Source organism: Plectropomus leopardus, chromosome 20 (assembly GCF_026936395.1).
Source record: "Plectropomus leopardus strain MGB_pleo_1.0 chromosome 20, ASM2693639v1, whole genome shotgun sequence".
In the NCBI taxonomy this organism is placed as follows: domain Eukaryota; kingdom Metazoa; phylum Chordata; class Actinopteri; order Perciformes; family Serranidae; genus Plectropomus; species Plectropomus leopardus.
In genome coordinates this window covers 22,974,800-22,994,919 of record NC_142195.1, presented here as the reverse complement: position 1 = coordinate 22,994,919, position 20,120 = coordinate 22,974,800, and the positions used below count along the sequence as shown (strand labels likewise).

Here is a 20,120-nt window from a genome sequence, read left to right as displayed (position 1 = left end):
GCTTCTTGTGCTGATTCTGTGGCAAAGCCCTGAGAAATCCATGGCCGGTGCAACGTATAAACACTCCTGCTATACTTAGCTGCCACCAGGCAGTGCGTCACAGGGGTGCATATTATCTGTTTCTTTTGGCAAAGAGATAGAGAAAATATAAAGCTGTTTATCTTTCCCCCAGAAAGAGGCTGCTAATGTATTAGTGTGTGTTTGTGTGTGTGTGTACAGCTAGGGTTGGAGGTGTCCGTGGGGGTGGGGTAGATGGGAGCCGCTGTGCCTCTCCCCGAAGCACAATCCAGATCCTAATCTGTTCTCTGCCGCAGGAAACAGCCACAATCAGTCTACCACCACAACAAGTTGAATTAGACTCCCGGCAACAGTACTGTCCTGACAACGGCTCACCATGTAACAGCATAAGTGTCATTACTGACAGTCGTGGATGAAGACAGATGTCAGTCAAGGCCTTGAAAGCAAATCTGACTACTGATTAACAACTAAAGAGTCCAAATCAATTAAAAAAGGAAGGGGGGGACAGGCATTCTGTGTTCTGGTTTGAGAAGAACTGCAGGGGAGAGATTCAGCCATCTGGCTCGCCACAACAGAGATGGGACCGTGGCCTCTTCTTTCTCATTTCTCTGTGGAGTGATGGCGCCCAGCAGAGCATAGCTGGCTCCGCAAAAGATTCAGGCGCCATTCCACTGCATGCCCGCGCTAATCACCCCCAACAACCACCATGCAGATGGAGCCTCTTTAGAAATCAGACGGCATCCATACGGCCTCATGATCTCTTTGTCCATCTCCGGTGGGAGTGCAAAACTGGCAGCATGTTGTCATGGTGGATTGGTTTCCTCAGTGTGTAATGTGTCCTTTGAGGTTAGTTAGGTAAGATTATTATAGGATGAGTCACTGGATTTTTTCAAACATATAAGATTTTTTCATACCTTCCTGGAATTTCACCGTATACCGTATATGATGGTATCAGTGATTTTTTCAGCATGACGCCCACAGTTTTCTGGGGCTACCTGATACAGAATTATGTCAGTTGAATCGTATTTCGCTGTTCAATACGAATACGACTCAATTCGTTTTGTTACTTCATATAAAATTTTACAGTTTGAAGCTTGAAGCTACATCAGTCGACTGAGGGGTCGACTGATGATTCAATCTCTGACTTTCAGGGGGCAGCCCTACGGTTTTTAGCAAAAACAGACAGTGAAAATTGGTCTTTTGATAATCATATTGACTCCACACAGCCTTTTACTTCAGCGTCAATGTCTTTATCTGTTACAGACACGAGGAAATGCAAATTAATTTGTTTTACTCAACCTTTCCTCTTTCTGTTTCTCAGTAAAAGCCCTATGATAACGTTTCTGTCGACAGAAGCCTTCAGCTGTGAACACAAGACCTTTTAGTGCAAGTCCATGTTGTTGACAATGCAGTAGCTTGTGTGGATTCATAAGTTAGTGGAGTATGTACTTTTATTTGTGGAAAAACATTAGTAATAACAGTGGCAAGCTCTGCAGCACTGTTGGGAGTTCTAAATACCCTGGTATACCAGAGTACCACGATACCACCCATGTCTATTCTACCGTCAGCAAAAAAAAAAAAAATGGTCTCTCCTCTTGACAGTGAAATGCTCTTTACTAGATTAGCTGTAAGCTGCCTTTATATGACATCACTTAAATTCTCCCTCACAGTCTGAAAGATTAGGTCAACCCTGGAGTTCCCCACATAAACTCTGTGCTTTCATTTCTGACTAACAGCATTCCCTGAGGAATGCGGGGAAGAGGCAGATGAATAGGCTTTAGGTGGGGAGTGATTTTTAAATGCACATGATAAACTGCATGGCTCTGGTTTTCTGTAACAGACTGTTGAGTCAATTCAAGCAACTTCAGAATACCAAATGAAAAAGAGGGTGAGACGATACATAATGGTACATTGCAACTTGGTTTAAAAACTTGCATCATTAAGCAGAAACACTTTGCTTTATCTGCTACAGCTTTGATTACTGTTTGAGACGTCTGATGGTAGTGCTGCCAAAGCTAGCTGGCTTTTAAAATGTTAAATAATATAAAACTCATCACTGGCCAGTAACACAGGAGTGAAATGTTCTTTCAATCTTGCCTGTTCCCAAATTAATTTCTTCCCCTAACATGCCAGCACAATCAAATCAGTCATTTGTACCACATCCAATTCTGTTTCAATTATAGCCGACTGTTGATCGAAACTGTATCATGACAGACTTTGTGATATTGGCGGATATCACATCATTGTGCAAAGAATCAACATAATATCGTATCGTGATGAAACTGGTTATTTACACCCCTACCCACAAAGTTTAATTTCAGTTCTCTTGTCAATCAAATAGAGCCCTTGATATTAATACATGGTCATATTCTTACACTATATGCAGTCTGGTTATTACCACCCAACCCTTGATTGTTCCACAGCAGCCTTTCCACCTCCACATGGCCCACATTCAAATTGGGGCATGTGCAGCTAAGTGCTCGCTGCTTGCATTTGGATGCAGACCATTTGGACTCATGCTCTGAGAGGAAAGAGTTAAGCTGTGCACTAATCAAGAGCAGGGCTTTAGAATTGGATTCAGCAGCCCAAAAGTCACTAGTTAAGCTGTAAGAACTATATTACATCGCATTTAATCATTATTATTCAATGGTTTTTGAATGATTAATTCAATTTACTGATTCATAATCCATGCTTAAATCTGCATTTACACTCTTTCTTTAAATATTGGGTTATTCACAATGCAAACACTTGAGGGGAATTTCAGTGTTTGCATTGTGTCTAAAATCTGCTTCAGCACCACATCCTGAGGCAGCTGTGGGTTGTGTCACATACAGCACATGCAAATGTACCAAGCATTTTCTAAATGTAGAAACTGAAAAATAAATGGGCTTGTTTGAATTCCAGATTCACTTCCTGCTTCTTTATCCTACAAGCAGCAGCCATGCAGAATCGAAGCAGTGTATGTGTGACCACTCATTTGCACTTAATGAATATCGACCTCAACTGCTTTGTGATTCATTCAACTGCTGCATTATACAACAAGTACTTAACTGTTTTCCTATATGTGTCTGTGCTATGCTTTTTGCCCGAGCTGTATGGCTTTACAGTCTCATATTTCTTTATTTCATGAGGGTCTATGGCAGACTGGGAGATGTTATCTCACTGATGAATGAATAGAAAAGCTGAAAGCTAATGTTCTGCTGCATTTAGAGGCAAACCTCTTCATCTGACAGAAACATTTATTGCTTTAAAATCAATAATTACATGTCATGCACTTTATGGCTGTGAAAATTAAAAATCATTAAGTTTGTTTTCATATGTTTATCTATTAAATAACTATATAGAAGGGTGCTGTAGTGGGGTCAAGATGTTAACTTGATTATATATAATGTAAAGGCAATGAGAGCTTAAGTAAAGATATAATAAACAGATATGGAGGGTAAAGTCTGAGGAAGGTGCCTTTGCTCAAGTCCCATTTCCTTGTATCCTTGCTTCCAAAATAAAATAACAAGGAGTACTCATCTCATCTTCACTTCTTGTTTATAAGTTGCCAACAGTTTTTTTTGTGTTTCAATGGCATTGTTTGTCTTTTTAAACTTCTCTTCCCAGTTGCTGCCAAAGTTCAGATTGTTTCTACATTTATTACCCAGAAACAAAGCACAATAATAGCTTTAGTTCCTCAAGTTTCATGGTGTACTCTGTGTGCGTCACTGTGCTATATTTTTTAAATGTACTGAACTGGTTTAAAAAGAGACAGATGTTCACACCTGGATACCAACACTAGACCACTGTTGCGGTATGAACAGGGGATTTAGAGGGTGATAGTTTTTCTTTATCACAAAGCACTATGGAAAAGTAACGGCAGTCCTATTTTTACTCAAGCTCAGATGGGGTGACAAGAATACAAAAGTGAAAGTGAGTGAAAATATATTCTTACACCCTTTGTTCACTGAATATTTTTATGTATAAGCTGAAGGTACAACCATCAAGAGGTATGAATGAACCTTTTAACACCTCTTAGCTGTTCTAACACTGTTCAGGACAGCTCGCATTTCTTTTTAGACATTAAAGATATAAGCCAATTCCCTAATTAGATTTTTCCTCCACCTGTAAGTTGTTCTGGTATTTTAGTCACTATTTACTAGCAAGTATTTTACTAAACTGACACACCACACATTGACAAAAAATAAATTTTAAAAAAAATCTGCAAGTGATGGGACGCTGCAAGTGATCAGACTAAAAAAACTGTGACCAACAAAAGTTGCCAAAGACCTCCAACACAACACATTGTCAAAAAGGAACATTGCTTCAGTTGACTGTTCAGAGCAGAGGAAGTCTAATTTCTCAAAAAATGTGTTGACTCGATTCCTCTCTCTTTGCATCTTTACCTGCATTTATCTTCGCCTTTTCAGTGGGAGGACACAAGATATGAATGCAAGGGCATGAAATGTGGGTGCAGCTAAGAGTATTGGCATGTACTTGTGGATTTAAGCTTTATTTTAAGAGGATAAATTCTTATTCGGCTCACAAGAAAATGTCATAACTTGAACAGAAGCAGCTGTGCAGAAGCAACCTGTTTTTTTTTGGTTTTTTTTGTTCTGTCTGTTTTACTTCTGTTTCTAAGGAAATATTTATTTTTAGGCAAAGACTGTCCTTCAACTTGACAAAGTTCAAGCACCCTCCTGCTGCAACGCATCCTCCCTAATGAAGTGACCTTGAACAGAGCACTGAACTCCTACGAGCTCCGGAAATACTGCTCTGTACTGTGCAATCTTATCTCATTGTGAAAAGAGGTATGATCCCCTACGGATCAATGCATTGTCACAGTATGTCCTCTGATATATCCCCTGAGATTAAAGGAATATTATTTATTTATTTTATCACTTTCACGACCAGGGTCTTATTTTCATTGCTTTGGCCATCGTTCCTGTTGCTTATGATATACTTTTGCTCACCGGCTTCATAAGTAGTTATCTATATATGGGGAAACATCAGTTAAAGTTAACTTAAATACAGCCAGCTTCCCCTGAGCTGAACATAACTCAATGTGAAAGACACATTGCTTGCTGTGACACTGGCAGGTTAAGACAAAGGCTATTTCCTCCCCTCAAGACCTGACACATTTATTTAGGCCAGTTCTGGAAATGTCAACACACAACCCACACAAATATCAAAAGTTACAGTTTAAAATGATTTTTGGTGACCTTAAGAGTAGGATTAGCTCACACAAAAAAGGTTAGAAAACCCCTGGCCTAGATCCATTCCCTCCTTGTCAATCCCATTAGCTTCCAGTGGCACTGCCTCAGCTGTGCAACCCAGGACGTGTCCCTAACGAGCTCCATTAGTGGTATTACCTGCATCCGGCGCACGCTGAGGTCACGGGGTCAACAGTATACCAAACGCTGAGATTAAATTACTCCTGAGGGAGGCACTGGTGGGTGGCTGTCTACGCCAGTCACCACCCCCCTCCACACACTGGTCACAAAAAGAGATTTCAGAATAGTAGGTGCTCTGGCATTTACCATGTCGTTTTCTGGTTCATACACTCTCTCTGATCTTATTACAAACCCTGCAGAGCTCTTTAAGACGGGCTTCTCCACTTACAAACACATACAGTAGGTCCCTAAGCAGCTTTGATCTGGGTTCAGTACAAAAAAAGAAAAAAAAAGAAAAGACACACATGATGAATAGTAAAAGATTTGGGGCTTTGCTGAAAACATTCAGGGCTTAAGCCTGATAATAGCAGCCTATGACCTGCAGAGAGCAGTGAGTTTATACTGAGATCATGCAACTGTGATCATGTCTCTGTATCAAACTGTCATTTGATCAGGTGTCTCAATGCAGCTGTCCAAGTATTACTGTCAGCCTTGCAGAATTTATGAACAATAATCAAGCCACTTAATACTTGTGCAGCTGACTCACTACAAAAACTTACTTAATTTTCAATGTATACCAAATCAAAGACTATTATTGGCATATGATTTTACAACAGGTGATTTTTTTTCCAACAAATTTGACACTGTGTGTCAAGAACAGCTTTTCTGGTCGAAACTTGCTTGACTGTGGTTCACTCTCCCTGACTGTGATGAAATATCTGTAAATATTGCATGTGTAACATACCAGTAACAAGTGTTTCATATTTTTCAATCAAAGCAGTGAATTTCGCCAAAAGGCAACGGCATTGCCCAACTACGTACAGCAAAATTAAAAATCAGCTCCTGTTCCTTGCCAGCAGCCGCCAATATTTCTGGTGGGAGCTGGACAAAAAGGAAGAGCCTCAATTACTGTGAGTGGAAGCGGCAGGCGCTGTGTGAGATCTGGAGTCCTGTGGAGCTCTGAGAAGCTCCAGAAGACCTCTGGGCTCAGCCAACAGTGATTCAGTCTGAGCACAGGTACTGTAACATCTCTCACTAACACTTACAGGCGTTACAAGTGCACACACACACACACACACACACACACACACAAGCACAGCAGCACACACACATACACATATCCGCCTGAGTCATCCCAAAGGCATTCACAACCACCTCACTAACAGGAAAAAAAAAGAAAAAAAAGAGAATGACTGAGTGAAAAAAAAACACTGCAGAACACACAAAGGGCTTCAGAGAGCACAGCTCAGTCTTGTCTTTCAGACGAAGCCTAAGGCGCTGGATTCTAGATACGTACACTTTGAGCTCAGAAGCACCGGTGCTCATTAAGCATCCATTTACAACCTTGAGGTAAAGAGGCAAGCTTCGCCATCCTTTAAAGATACAACTAGAGATTTATTTTACCACCTCAGAGAAGGTCAACTTGACAGCATCTTTGCAAGAGGCACTTCACCTCCTCTCTTGTCCAAAACGAGGCAGATGCATCTGAACTTGCAAATTAAATGAGAAAACAACTTCTCATGTTCACTCTCCACACTAAAACACAAACTATACATGAAAATTGCTCTCTCTCGTCCTGTTCTCTCTCTTTTGGTTCCCAATTCTATGCTTCCAAAGTAGTCTATCAACAAAATATGCTACAGGTCACTGACAGCACTGATAAGTGTTCAAGATGAGCAGTCACAGTCTGGCTTGTTGACGTGTAGCTGGCCATGTCTGCACAAACATTTTAGACCATTTGCACTTTATTTAATGGTGGAAAATGGCCAAAATGGAGAGAAAAATGTATTTTGAAATTTAGCCCCCTACCCCCAACATGCCATCAGACTCTTACTATTTGTTTCTATTATATCTACTATTGAAACGCAGTTTATACACAGCACACACAGCCCTACAGTTACTTCAAATGTCAGACACGTTTAGTTGGCTGTTTTATGAGTATTTACAGCTCAGTGCTTTACAATTCGCTTCATGAATATCACAATAAACTGTGCAACTTCGTCACTGCGAACTGCAGAGATGCATGAAAGGGCATTTCCCTTTTTATCCACTTTAATGCACATTTCCAACTGTTATTTATTCAGCAGATTCTACAGAGTGCTGATTTTGCAGTGCCCGTCCTCATTTTTATGCCATTATTACAGACACATTCACACCTGCAAGTCAAGCAGAGACTTCAGAAAGTCATCACTCAGCTTCGCTCAAGTAAGTGCTATTATGTTTGTTTCTCTTTCAAGAGCATGACTAGGGGCTTCAACGTTTCACTTCTTAATAGAAAATGTTGATTTTTTTTTCTAAAACTGTTTGAATTACTGATTTTGATCTTGTGGTGGATTCAGTTAAAGGTATCCATCCTTCCATTGTCTAGCCTATTAAACATCATATGTGGCTCAATCTATCCCAGCATGCACTAGGGAAAGGGCAGTCTATCACAGGGCTGATGCATATAGCCAGCCACACACACACACACCTATGGGCAATTTATGGGCCACTTCACCTAGCCTACATGTCTTTTAACTTTAGGAGAAAACTTAAGCACCTGGGGGAAGCCCGCTGGGACAAATCGATTTTCAAATGTGTTGTCCATTTGATCAAAATCAGATGTTTACACATCCAACTAATTCAGCTGCAGATGTGTGGAAAAGGTATGATTAGAGTCTTAAGAAAATAAGATCCTGCACACTGCTCTTGCTCAGCATCACAATTCTTATATAATACAAATGTTTTTGTCTCTCTGGATCTCTCTTAAAGAGTATTTCTCTTCTTTCTCAAGAAATGTATTGTATGTAAAATGTCAGAAAACTAGAGATTGTAATCATCAGTCAGAGACCCTTGGTCAACTGAGACTGCATCAAGTCGAGGAATCTTTTTTTAAAGTCAACATGCTGTGCAGTGTACCTCTAGGGACGTTTTGGTCCCCAGATTTTGCTGCAGAGTGAGCACTCTTGACTTTCACGCTACTCTTTGATAAATGGAGCTATAGACATGCGGGCAGTGCCACAGAGGAGGTTAGAGGAGAGACCTTCTGTTTACAGGTGGTACATTTACAGCTCAAAGCCGGCTCCACTGGCATAATTCTGAGGTTCAGTGTTACAGCAGCATGCCCGTCATATAATAAACAAGCTAACTGCGCGAATGATGGATCATAAATGTGCAACATTTTTTGCCAGCACTAGATATCAACAAAAGCCATCGACTGTATGTATGGTGTCGTCTTTCTCTTTCTCTGCCTGCATGTCTGCAAGTCAAGAGCACTCATTCTGCAGCAAAATCTGGGGACCAAAACGTCTTCAGAAGTACACTGTACGGAAAAACTCAACTTGAAGCAATCTCAGTTGACTGAGAGTCTCTGATTGATGATTTGAATTTCCGACTTTCAATGGTCAGCCCTATTAAATTCAGAAATCATAAAACCTAAAACCCCCTTTTAAAAGCTATGGCCTGTGCACTCAACATGTGGCATTATAATCACTGATTCGGTGACTGCTCATGTGCCATTTTATGGACAATTTCAACAGAAATGCCTCACAGTTCAGTAACAATACAGCATAACTTCAGTGTTGCTATGATGACTTCCCTTTGAGCTTTACAGAATGCTCTAAAACACAATGTTAATGCACTGGAGCACAAACTGGGACCAATGCCAACATTTAAATCGGGATTAGGGTCTGTTAACAGCAGCAACTGAATAGAATTAGTGGGTCAGTGGAAAAAGGAGAAGCATCCGTTTTGACTGAATGTTACTCTTTCACTAAAAGCCCCATTCTGACGCAGGTCACACAGCGTTATAGCCTACTTAACACCTACTCCCTGTGTCAAACATACTCAGGGATACCATGACCAACTGTTTAAAGCAAGGCATATTCAAGACTAAATATCAGAAACTATTAATCACAGTGCAAGTGCAGAAATGTTGTAGTGAGTAAATAATGCAATCACTCCACACCACACCACTCACTCTGTGTGTTCTGAGTGTTAAAGCACATGCGCTCTGACCTTTTCCTTATCATAAATCACATACTGCTGTTCGGGTGCCAGGATTTTGTTTAACCCAATTTGTCACTGAGGACACCCCCTTCCACCCTCGCTGCAGATGCACACAGTGGGACCCTGAGCATGGGGATTAGTGGGCGGATCAAAGCATGCCATCCAGACCTCTCTCTCGCCTTGTAATCACGGAAGTCAGTAGCCTCCAGAGATGATAAGCTCAGGCTACTGGTGGTTACTGGGCAAAGAGGGTGAAAATAGAGCTGCAACTAACGTTTATTTTCAATGATTACTTTGTAAATTACTTTTTAAGCATTTAGTCTATCAAAAGAGAAAAAGAAAAGCCCATTACATTTTGCCAGAGGTTAACTTTTCTGAGTTTAATATCAAAAACCACATTAACAGATGCACACAAGATAAAAATAGTACTTTTTTCCTGTCTATAATGGACATACTTTCTATTTTGCTGTTGTGCTGTGCAGAGAGGCAATTGTGAGTCTTTGCACTTTCAAAAATGTAATTGTCAGGGTCGTTAAAGTTTTCAGGTAGATACCAATCTGTTACAAACCCCGCTCTCAATCTGCATCCTGCTACTCGATCAGGATTAATCGATTAACTAAATTGCTGCTGATTCATCTTGATTGACTATTGGATTTATTACTATGTGAAACATTAGGCAAAAGCAAGGATTTTTTTTACAACAAAGAGGCAGCCAGCGACAGAGACTGAAAGCCAGACACAATGCACATGCATTCACACATTATTATGACAGAAACAGGTCACGGAAGGTGTGCCAAAAACATCAGACAAATGTGCTGTCAGAGGCCAATTGCCCTGGTGTGATAGCTGTTTCGGCCTCTGCGGGTGTGACAACAAGAATAACCGAAAACACTCTGCATGCGGGCAACCCCAAACCATTCACAGCGCCAATTCACAGAATTCCCACCATACAGTAATGAAGGCTCAGTGGTGCTTCAGAGCACACTTCAGGGTGAATAAAAGTCAATAGAATCGTTCGCCACAGCACACTTTTACTCGGCTGCTGTGGTCATGTAAACTTCCTGTGGCACCAAGCACTTCCTCACACTGGCTTTGGAAACATGACTGAGCTCAAGTGTAGAGGGAGCTTTATAGAAATGGAGGCGTGCAACATCTACAACCCAAACCTCTAATCGCACCGCCATGTAGACTCGTGTTTCATTAGAGTCAGTAAACTCCAGTTTGTTTTTTCTCTCTGACTCTTCTGCCATATAATGTGGGTGAAATTCAAGCACAAATACCCCTTAGCTTTGGATTGAAACTGTGAAACCACTGTTTATTCATTTTTCCAACTCTTTACTGAACTACCAAACTCCACTGAGCTGTTAGTTCTAAGTTCAACAAAAGTAAAAGCAAAACTAGACTAACTAGTGATAACTTATCACCCCTTAAAGGGTTAGTTTACATTTTTGAAGTGTGTTTGTATATTTTACATACAGCAGATACAGTAGCAGCACACTGGAAGCTAAGCAATGTACTGCTTTGGAGGGCTAGTGGCTTTGCGCTGGGGCTGGGGCCAAGACGTGGGCTTGTTGTGACAGGAATGAGATGCTCTAAAATCAGTCATCCAGCTTTCCAACCAATGCATGGCACATGTCTGCGGCTGGTGCCTACTCTGGCAATCTCAAGGTGTGAATGAGAGCAGTGCATGTAAAGGAGTGTGTGTACAGTCACAAGACATAGCGTGGAGGGACTGGTTTGAGTTTTGCACAGGGTTCCCACACATGACATGGACAAAATTTCAGAATGATTCCATGACCTTTCAAGGGCTCTTTTTTTTCTTGCCCCACTTGACCAGTGTTTTTCCAAACATATAAGATTCAAACTCTATTAAGACATAATTTCAGCATCCCACATAATTTCATCAAGCACCGTTAGAAATTTGAAATCCAACAGTAATTTCTGTTTTTAGTTTCTGGCTGTAATAAATGGTGTCATTTTAGCTATTTTGAAAGAAAACATGCCATCAAACATTTAAGAAAAAAAAACGCCCCAAATTTTTAGATTTTCTATAAAAATTATAAAAATCTATTTTTTTATGAATTAAATTATTTTTAAAAAAATAAAAGAATAAAAGATAACCTCTAAAAAAACATGCCTTCCAAATCTGTTTTCTAAAAATAAATCTTCAAAAAAATTAAGTTCCATCAAAATTGCCCAAAATTAATTTAAAAAAATAAAATAAATTAAAGCCTTCCAAGCTGACTGGCTGTTTAATGAATTTTCCAGGCCTGAAAAAATGTGATTGTGAAATTCCATGACTTTTTCAGGTTATCCCTGATCGTGGGAACCCTGAACAATACATCAATCCCACAAAACACAGCTCTAGAGACTATTACCTTGAACTGTGGCAGTAGCTAACCACCACTTGTGTGCAGGTATGGCACATTGCTGCTTCACCTGTGCAGACCTGAATGCACCCTGAACATACGATCTCAGATACTGTATACTGATAGTGGTTTTTTAGTGGGGGCTGGGGCCAATAAGTAGGCTTGTTGTGACAGGAATGAGATGCTCTAAAATGACACCCGGCTTTCCAAACAATGCATGGCACATGTCTGTGGCTAGTGGCTGGCCTGACAATGTCAAAAAAAAGTGAATAAGAAGCAGAATGCATGGACAAGAATGTGTGTACAATCACAAGACATTGCCTTGGAGGGTTTGAAGTTTGCAGCTCACCTGTGACATCTGGGGTCTGAAGTTAATCTCCTTCAGGTCCACGGATCCGGGCGAGAGGTTGTGCAACATCTGGCACAGGAGCACCCCGTCTCGCAGGGCCTGTGCCAAGTCGAAGACGGCCGCCGAGGGCCACACGACCCGGTGGTTCGGGGGCAGGACCTTGCAGTCTATCAACCACCGCCCGCATTGTCTCCACTCCTCCATATCGGCTCCGGGGAGACTCTCCTCACAAAGTAACCGTCGAGCTGCTTCACACAAGCGGGCTGCTTCACGGCGCACACACAGGCACTACGGTCGGTTCCCTACCTGCTCCGGATGTCTTAATCATTCACTATCAGCTCGATACTCAGACAATTTCGCAACTGTATGTCACCGCACTATACTCCCATCCCATGTCAGCTCTCCTGTCTCCAAAACATGGAAATGAAGGCTTGAAAAAGACTAAAATAATAACACAGATCCAGTTCAGAGGACGGTGGCGATGAAAGCAGACAACAGAGGCGTGCTATGGGAATTTTCTTCTCTTCATTCTTAAAAAGTTTGCTTTGCATATCCAATCCAAACAGGCGTGAATGAAAGGTTGCAGTAGAGGCTAGTGAAACAGCTGGGTGCAGCGGTTTGTCATGTAGCGACTTCACTAGTGTCTCACATTTCAGTGAACCAAACAGCAGCCTACTACACACACACAAAAAGCGTTTCAAGTCTGTTTCCAAAGCCCGGACTCACCTACCGCATTTGCATTTAACGTTTCCTCGGAAGTTTAAAAAACAAGAACTTCCCGTAATTTCCACAGCAAACAAAAAAAAGGAGATAATACACAGAGCGGTCCTTCCACAACACCGGGGTATCCCTGTTTCCACAGCAGTCTAAACAACGCTCCCCGGCAGCGGAAACATGTCCAAAGGAAAAATATACATCGGTGTTTACATTTATCCGGATAACGTTACTTTGTTTGGCGTCTTTCTGCACACCCAGAATTGCGTTACGCGTGGGTACAGCTCGGCTTGTGTGTGATTTCTGCCTCCCTTCCGTTCATGTCCTCTCTCTCGCGTCTCCCTCTCCTCGTTTCCCTTTCGGACGGAGATGTTTAGCGATCCCAACTTCCGACCCAAGCTGCACAAATCTGAGGAGAAAGCGTCCTCGCGCGGTGTTGACCCGGGTGCTGAGCGCGCGCTGATTATCTCGTGCAAAAGGTAAAACTTGAATACTGTATCCACACTTTCGTTAGAGTGGCTCCATACTCCAAGAATGTGAGTTTCGGGGAATATTTTTGAGCTAGGAATTGTGGATGCGCCCTCTGACGGATGAAGCGCACACTGCGCGAGGTACTGGAGGAAGGGGATTAAAGGGACACTTCAATCAAATACACGTGTGATTGACTGCTGGCAGGTAGAGGGTGGCCTAGTAATAGGCTATTAAGCATCGTCCCAGTGTGAAGTGGATTATTGTGACTACTCACCGGACTATATCAAAACAATGATTTTGGATTATTAATGGGGCAGTCCACCAAATGTACATGTCAGAGCAAGTATTACACAGCCATTTTTAGCAGAAAGGCATCCCTACAAACTGGGTGCATTGGGTTTGCTGGCATTTAAACTATCCAGCTTCATTATGGGAAATGTAGTATACACTGTTTTTACAGCTTGACACCCACTAGCCACCACACACACTCAGAGGTTTAGGCCTACAGACCCATCAAAAATTTGTAATTGGTGCTCTATGCCTTCAATAACAACAACAACAACAACAACAACATCAACAGTAATAACCATAATAACAATATGATAATAGTTATAACAACACTACTGCTAACAACAACAACAACAACAACAACAACAACAACAGTGATGAGGATTATGAAGATAATAATAATAATAATAATAATAATATAGTAACACTAATAGTAATCATAATGCCATTATTGTTATTACTATTATTACTAACGTAGATATATTACCAAACAGGCCAACTGAGCACAGGCCCAGGGGTCCATAGTGTAAGGGCCCCCACTGTCCTTCATCTGCAAAATGTCACTCACATCACTGAAACATGTACTGACCAGAAAAATACTTAAAATGACCACAAAGCCATCCAAAGGAACTACAGAGAGACACCACAACCACCCCAAAATGACCTCAAATTGACCACAGAGATACAGAACCACAAAAAGATGCATAAAGAATACAAATAAATACCAAACAACTACACAAAAAAGGCAAAACCACTAAGACTCTGTGTCTTTTTCCCTTGAAGAAGAGGTGGTGCTGTGCTCAAGGGTCCATTGTCTCATAGTCTGCACATTAAATTCCAAACTGTATAAGAACTCTGTAAGCTTCATTTTAATACAGTTGACCTCTATTTTAATCAACTGACAATGTGAAATTGTCATCATATCTACAACATTTACTCACCCAGTAGTTAAGATTAGGTTTTGTTTTCAAGGGGTTATGGTAAGATTCAAGTTGATTTCAAAGTGATTTAACCTGAGTATAACAAAAACACACAACACAAACCATTACTTTTACCATGACTGGCAATGCTTTCCATACAGAAAGACAAAGTAAGAGGCTAGCTGGTGTGTTTTGTGGAACATTTAGCACCTAAAGAGCCAAATATTTACCTGAGGGTTGATGGTGGGCAAAACAAAGTGAAAAGGAAAGTGCATACTGGACAAAGTGGACATCAGGTGGATGAAAACAACTCAAAATTAATGCTAATGTTGCTTAATGTCTGCATGATATGTAGTTAAGCACCTGTTTTTAACAAGCTTGCCACATCAATGTAAAAGGTTATGTCAGTGTTATGTTTACAACTTGTTTCCACTGCTACAGCCGAGGAAAAATGAGTAATACAAGTTTAAGCAAACATTTCATCTTTAGGTTAACAGGAAAAGATTTTTTCAGGCTTCACATAATTTAGTGGAAAAAAAAGATCAATTTACCTATGTATTCCCTCATTCTCTGTGGACACAATCATCTACACACCTAGATCTCAGATGCCCTCTACAACTTGTCCATGATGTCTGCGAATACTAATCCAAACCCAAATCACCATAACACCAATAGCGTTTTGCCATTCCTTTTGTCTTCTTATTGTCTTCTCCAATTTAGATACTTTGGTTCTGTTTTGTTCCCTTCTTTATTTCTGCTCTTCCCTTGTTCCTTTCCCTGTCTCTCTCCTCTTTATTAGATTTCCCAATGTCAGTCCTTGTTCGTAAAATAATCATAATTAGTCAATTAATCACTTAATTGTCATTAAAATCAATATGCCACCTGTTTCTTGTTAAGCCATCTTTGTCATGTCTCATTACTTTCTCAACTCAGTCATAATCATCCCTTTCCACCTTCAGATTCCCACAGGGACGTAACAAATTTGGTTCATTTATCTCCAGGCATAAAGCAGCACAGAGCAGTGCAGTAAAGTCTGATATTCTGAGCTTTTCTGTACCTGAAAGACAATGAGTTTTGTGTGTGTGTGTGTGTGTGTGTGTGTGTGGGTGGGGGGGTGTACAAGTGGATGCATTGAAATCATCAATTTATATGGCTCAAGGGGGTTCTCAAAGACCACTTTCAGCTCTTTACAGATACAGAATATTGTGGACTCTTTGCGTTCTATCTATCAGCGTCAGAGGAATCTTCCTCCTCAGCCTATTTGGGAACAGCCTGTGAAAAAATGGCCTCCCATCCAAAATTATTTCAACTCCACTGAATGCCAAGAGGTACAGAGATTACAGAATACAGAATGATGTACCAGAACTACAGCACTGGATCTTAAAAAAAACATCTTTTGCCATCTCCAGCAACCAGCACAGCTAAGAAAGGGGCTCTGGGGATATCAACTATTTGTAAGTGCAGTGCAGAGACAATGATACCTGCAGTTTTGCACTGCCTATGACTCTTTACTAATGCAGACTTCCAAGAGCTGTTGGAGGTGATGAATTTTAATTGCAAAGTTCTTCCCCTGCATTCTTTCAAAATTTGAGGGTGCATCCACTCTGTGTTGCAACTTTTGCTGCTAATGCTGCATTTCTAACGCATAGTACAGCAAAGCTCTACTCCATTAGACTCTTATTTGGTTTTCCATGAGCAAAATTTGTGGATAGTGCCTGGTACCTAGCCATTTTTTGGCGCCAACTTGGTCAAAGTTCCAAGTGAGCTGATCCAATATTAGAAGTTAGAGTTAAAACACTGCAGACTAGAGAGAATCGATCAATTGTGCGACCTAGGACATTCTGCATATAAATGCCATTCCTCAATAGTCAAGCTACCCTCAATAGCAACCACATTTTTTAAATTTACTCAACGCAGATTTTTAAGAATGGCAGACCACAAAACTATGCCATACACTACGTACACTACACTATGCTGAGCAATTGACAACATGCATGTCCCTCTGGTTGCCAATGTAAAAATGAAAAGGGTCTCGCTGCGGTCTCTCAGACTACCCACTTCACTGCATTTTAGCTAAATTATATAAATTTTAGCTATGAGGAGTCTGACAAAATAAAAACGATTAAATGATTAGTAATTCATATAAACTAAAAGCTGATCCGCTTGGCAGTTGATATTTTCTCAGCCTCTAAACCTGCAATTGAAGCTAGTCACATTAGCTGCACATCACCAATCAAACCTGCAAGATAAACACTAACACAACATGAAAATGGCTGAGTTTCAGTTCTGACACCCAACAACTGTTCAGGTTTTCCTCAACTGTATTCTTCAGTCATAGTGCTTCAAATACTAATTCTTCCTCTAATGTTATCACCTTCTCCTCACCACATTATTATGTCTGAATATGACAGATGATAGCCAATCAGAAAGTTTGTCACATCCCATGCATTGTTTTCCCTCATTTTACCAGAGCAAGTCCCAAAGTGTCACGGCAAGGCTAAAAACAGAAGCTAAATGACTAAGAAAATTGAATCGCTAATAGGAAAAGGAAATAAGATAAGATAGGATGTTAGGGAGATTCTGTAATGAGAGCTCTTGGTACCAAAAGTAAATTAAGTCATGTCAAAGCAATGAAGTAGAAGACACGTCAGACTGCAGAGTTAGGGGCTTTGTCTATGGGCTCCACTTTTCTTTCCTTAGCTGCCAGCTTCAACTCAAAAAGACATACAAACTGTTACTGATTGTTCACAGCCTCACTTAGGGCATCAACTGTATAAATGATGGCTACTGCTCATCATTTCTGTACGAGAGGTTCAGGCCTGCAGTTCAAGAATCAGAAGCCAACAACTAACTGATGTCCACTATGACACAGGCAATGTTTTATTCATCGTCAAACAATTCAGGGTCTTTCACACCCAGACAGAAAAGCCTGGTTTCAGAATTTGCAGGAATACGAAAAGACATATGTGACCCACAAAGACAGCCTGTACGCAAAATACCAATTGGTCTTCAACCCTGAACAATTCAAGATTCCTGAACAGTGGTTTGAGCTTTAACTATTTTCACCATGAAGGACTCCTTCCTAATCCTGCAGTTACACACATCTAGTCATTACGGTGGACAGGACAGCCAGAAAGCCTGAGGCAGTTTACTATCATCTTCAGTGACAGATTTGGTAAGTCTCTGTATTTTCCAATTTGCCTCAGGCTTCTGGGCCCAAGAGTTTAATCGCATCAACTCCCAACAGATCTTAGTCATCACAGATTCACCTGAAAATCAGTTTTTATGTGTGCCAATGTCCTCATCTACTCAGCATATAGTATATGCAGTTTTTGGGCATTTGGAAAAATGATCCTTTGGGGTTGTCTTTGTCATAAAACCAGTTCTGGGTGGTGTTCCTGGACTTTCACAAGTCCAAACCTTCCAGCCCGTTCTCATTCCAAAGTTGTCAAATGCTACTGCTTTTTCAGTGATTTTGGCGCAAGATACTAAAGCCAAGTGTGAGCCTGGTGTTCACCTCCCATATGAATTTAAAGCCAAACCTAATTACGTGCTTGTCTTGCTTAAACCTAACCACCAATGCCTTTGTTGCCTAATCCTAACTATGTGCTTTTGTTAATCCTAACCATGTGCTTTTGATGATTTCCCCATGTTGGTTGCAGCATCCTAGCATGTTAACAGCAGGATTTTACTGTTTGGCATTCAGCTATGACAAAATGTGAAGCTGTATGAAATTTAAGAAAACTGTGTTGTTAAAGGAAAAGTGCATCTGTGCTCTTAAAATCCATGTCTAGACAGACAACGAAAGGTCAGAACATCATGTCATGGCTTTCTCTATGAAGTCACAGTAATTCCTCCAACAGAAAACCAACAGATAATATTCAAGGAAAGAACACAGCACACAAGAAACCTTGGGACATCTGAGCATAAATGGTAAAGTACCAAGATCTAGTGATACTGCTGAGTATAAGCATATGTAAGATTCTTGGCAGCTCCCAGTAGTGTCTATATGTGCTGTGTGTGAATGTGATGCAGTGCAGTGCTGTAAAGTAACACACTCAGCAACCTTCTTGGATAAGTAATGGTTTAAAAATAAATTAATAAGCTCTATATATTTTGTTAATTACTGAGCATACAAAAAAGAGACTACATTTATTGAGAACAGCATCAGCTAATTGGCAATTCGTGATATATGTCACATTAGCATAAATCGTTTACTGTACAGAAGTGCATACATGTGCAGGTCATTCTACATCCCTTGATTCAAACTGACTAACCCCTTTTTTCTTTATGTTCTACAAGATGCTGTAAAGAAAATGAAAACCAGAGATCCATTAATCAAAGCAAACACAGTTTTGTGTTAAGTGTCTGAATAGTTGCATGTGTGTGGTCTTTTTAGTGTTGGATTCATGCATCGTGAGCGATGGCCAGAAGTGGCAGAAATGACTACTTGTCATTGACGTTATGGCACTGATCAATCATACCCCAAGGTTGTTGGCGAGTGCTGAGTGGCATGTTGCATATGGCATGATGGGAGTGCGGGTCACAAAGAGCACGTCTCCCTGCTACATGCACAGTGCAAGGATAGAACAAAGAGTGTAAATGCCGAATTATCCCTTTTTCCCGACAACACAATTGATATTAGGTTATGAACTCTTTTACAGGGTTTCATAAAAGAGCCTTTAGTATGCTTAGTGACTCAGCGAATGTATTTTTTAATTAGTGTTCTTTCTTAAACCCTTGAAACCTGGGCAAATTGGTTTTATTATTTTTTTTAATACAGAGAAGACAAGAAAATGACCTAAAAAGGTACTGAAAAAAAAGTGTTTATTTTATATATTTTTATCGTATGTTTATGTTTTTTGACAGCTTTTCCCCAGTTTTTGATTAGATTCTAATAATGCTCCCATCTTTTTTAAAATTAATTTTCAGGTAATTTTATTGTTACATTTTACTTATTTCTTGTAATTTGTCAGACATTACTTGACAAGTTTGCCATTGCCTTTGTTGGCTTTATTGGAAGAAATAAGACCAATTTGCATCAGTTTGAAAGGGTCAGATAGCTTAAGAGAGGCATCTGAACGCAGCACAAGAAAACTGATATCAGTTGAGGTTTAAAAGGGTTAATATAGTTTTCCCAATTAATGAAAATCAATTAAAGCTGCATTACTATTATGAGGTGATGGAATGCATTGCAAAGTAATATGTTAAAAAAGAAATGCACAGAACTGAGCATACATAACCCGTCCCATCTGCAGTCTTTTCTGAAATTCACAGATGAAACCATGAAAACTGAAGCCAATAAAGCTTTTCATAGTGTATGGTAGCCATCTTGTGGTTGTTTACTGAACTGCAAGCACAATTGGGCCTCAGATATCCAGATCTGTACTCTTATCTGCCAATATGAGTCAGTGCTTTAGTAATACACACCACCCTGACCACACGTCTCCGGCGCTCCCAGCCTACGTTGTAAAGAGTTAAGCACTGAGATCTGATGGAGCGTAAAGCGGGTGGAGGCACCAGCTGTTTGAAGTGGTCAGCTGGGCGGGTGCCAGTTTCTGCAGAGCAGTTGGCAGGCCAGCTGAAAGCGGAGTAAATGTTTCAGGCAAGAGGGCTGTCTTTCACAGTG

The 20,120-nt window shown here is 40.6% G+C and overlaps 1 protein-coding gene across 10 annotated transcripts in view; it reads right to left on the bottom strand.

Moving 5' to 3' along the window:
* vav2 (vav guanine nucleotide exchange factor 2) overlaps positions 1–13,370 on the bottom strand; it is a 267,876-nt gene extending 254,506 nt beyond the window's left edge. For 7 of the 10 annotated variants that reach the window (XM_088071147.1, XM_088071150.1, XM_088071151.1 and 4 more), the window contains exon 1: positions 12,099–13,370. In XM_088071147.1, the coding sequence (XP_087927273.1) occupies positions 12,099–12,302 (204 nt within the window). In that variant the 5' untranslated portion in view covers positions 12,303–13,370. The remainder of the gene's footprint in view (positions 1–12,098) is intronic. The other 3 variants (XM_088071153.1, XM_088071157.1, XM_042508992.2) reach the window with 2 other exon arrangements.
* Positions 13,371–20,120: the final 6,750 nt, after the last annotated feature.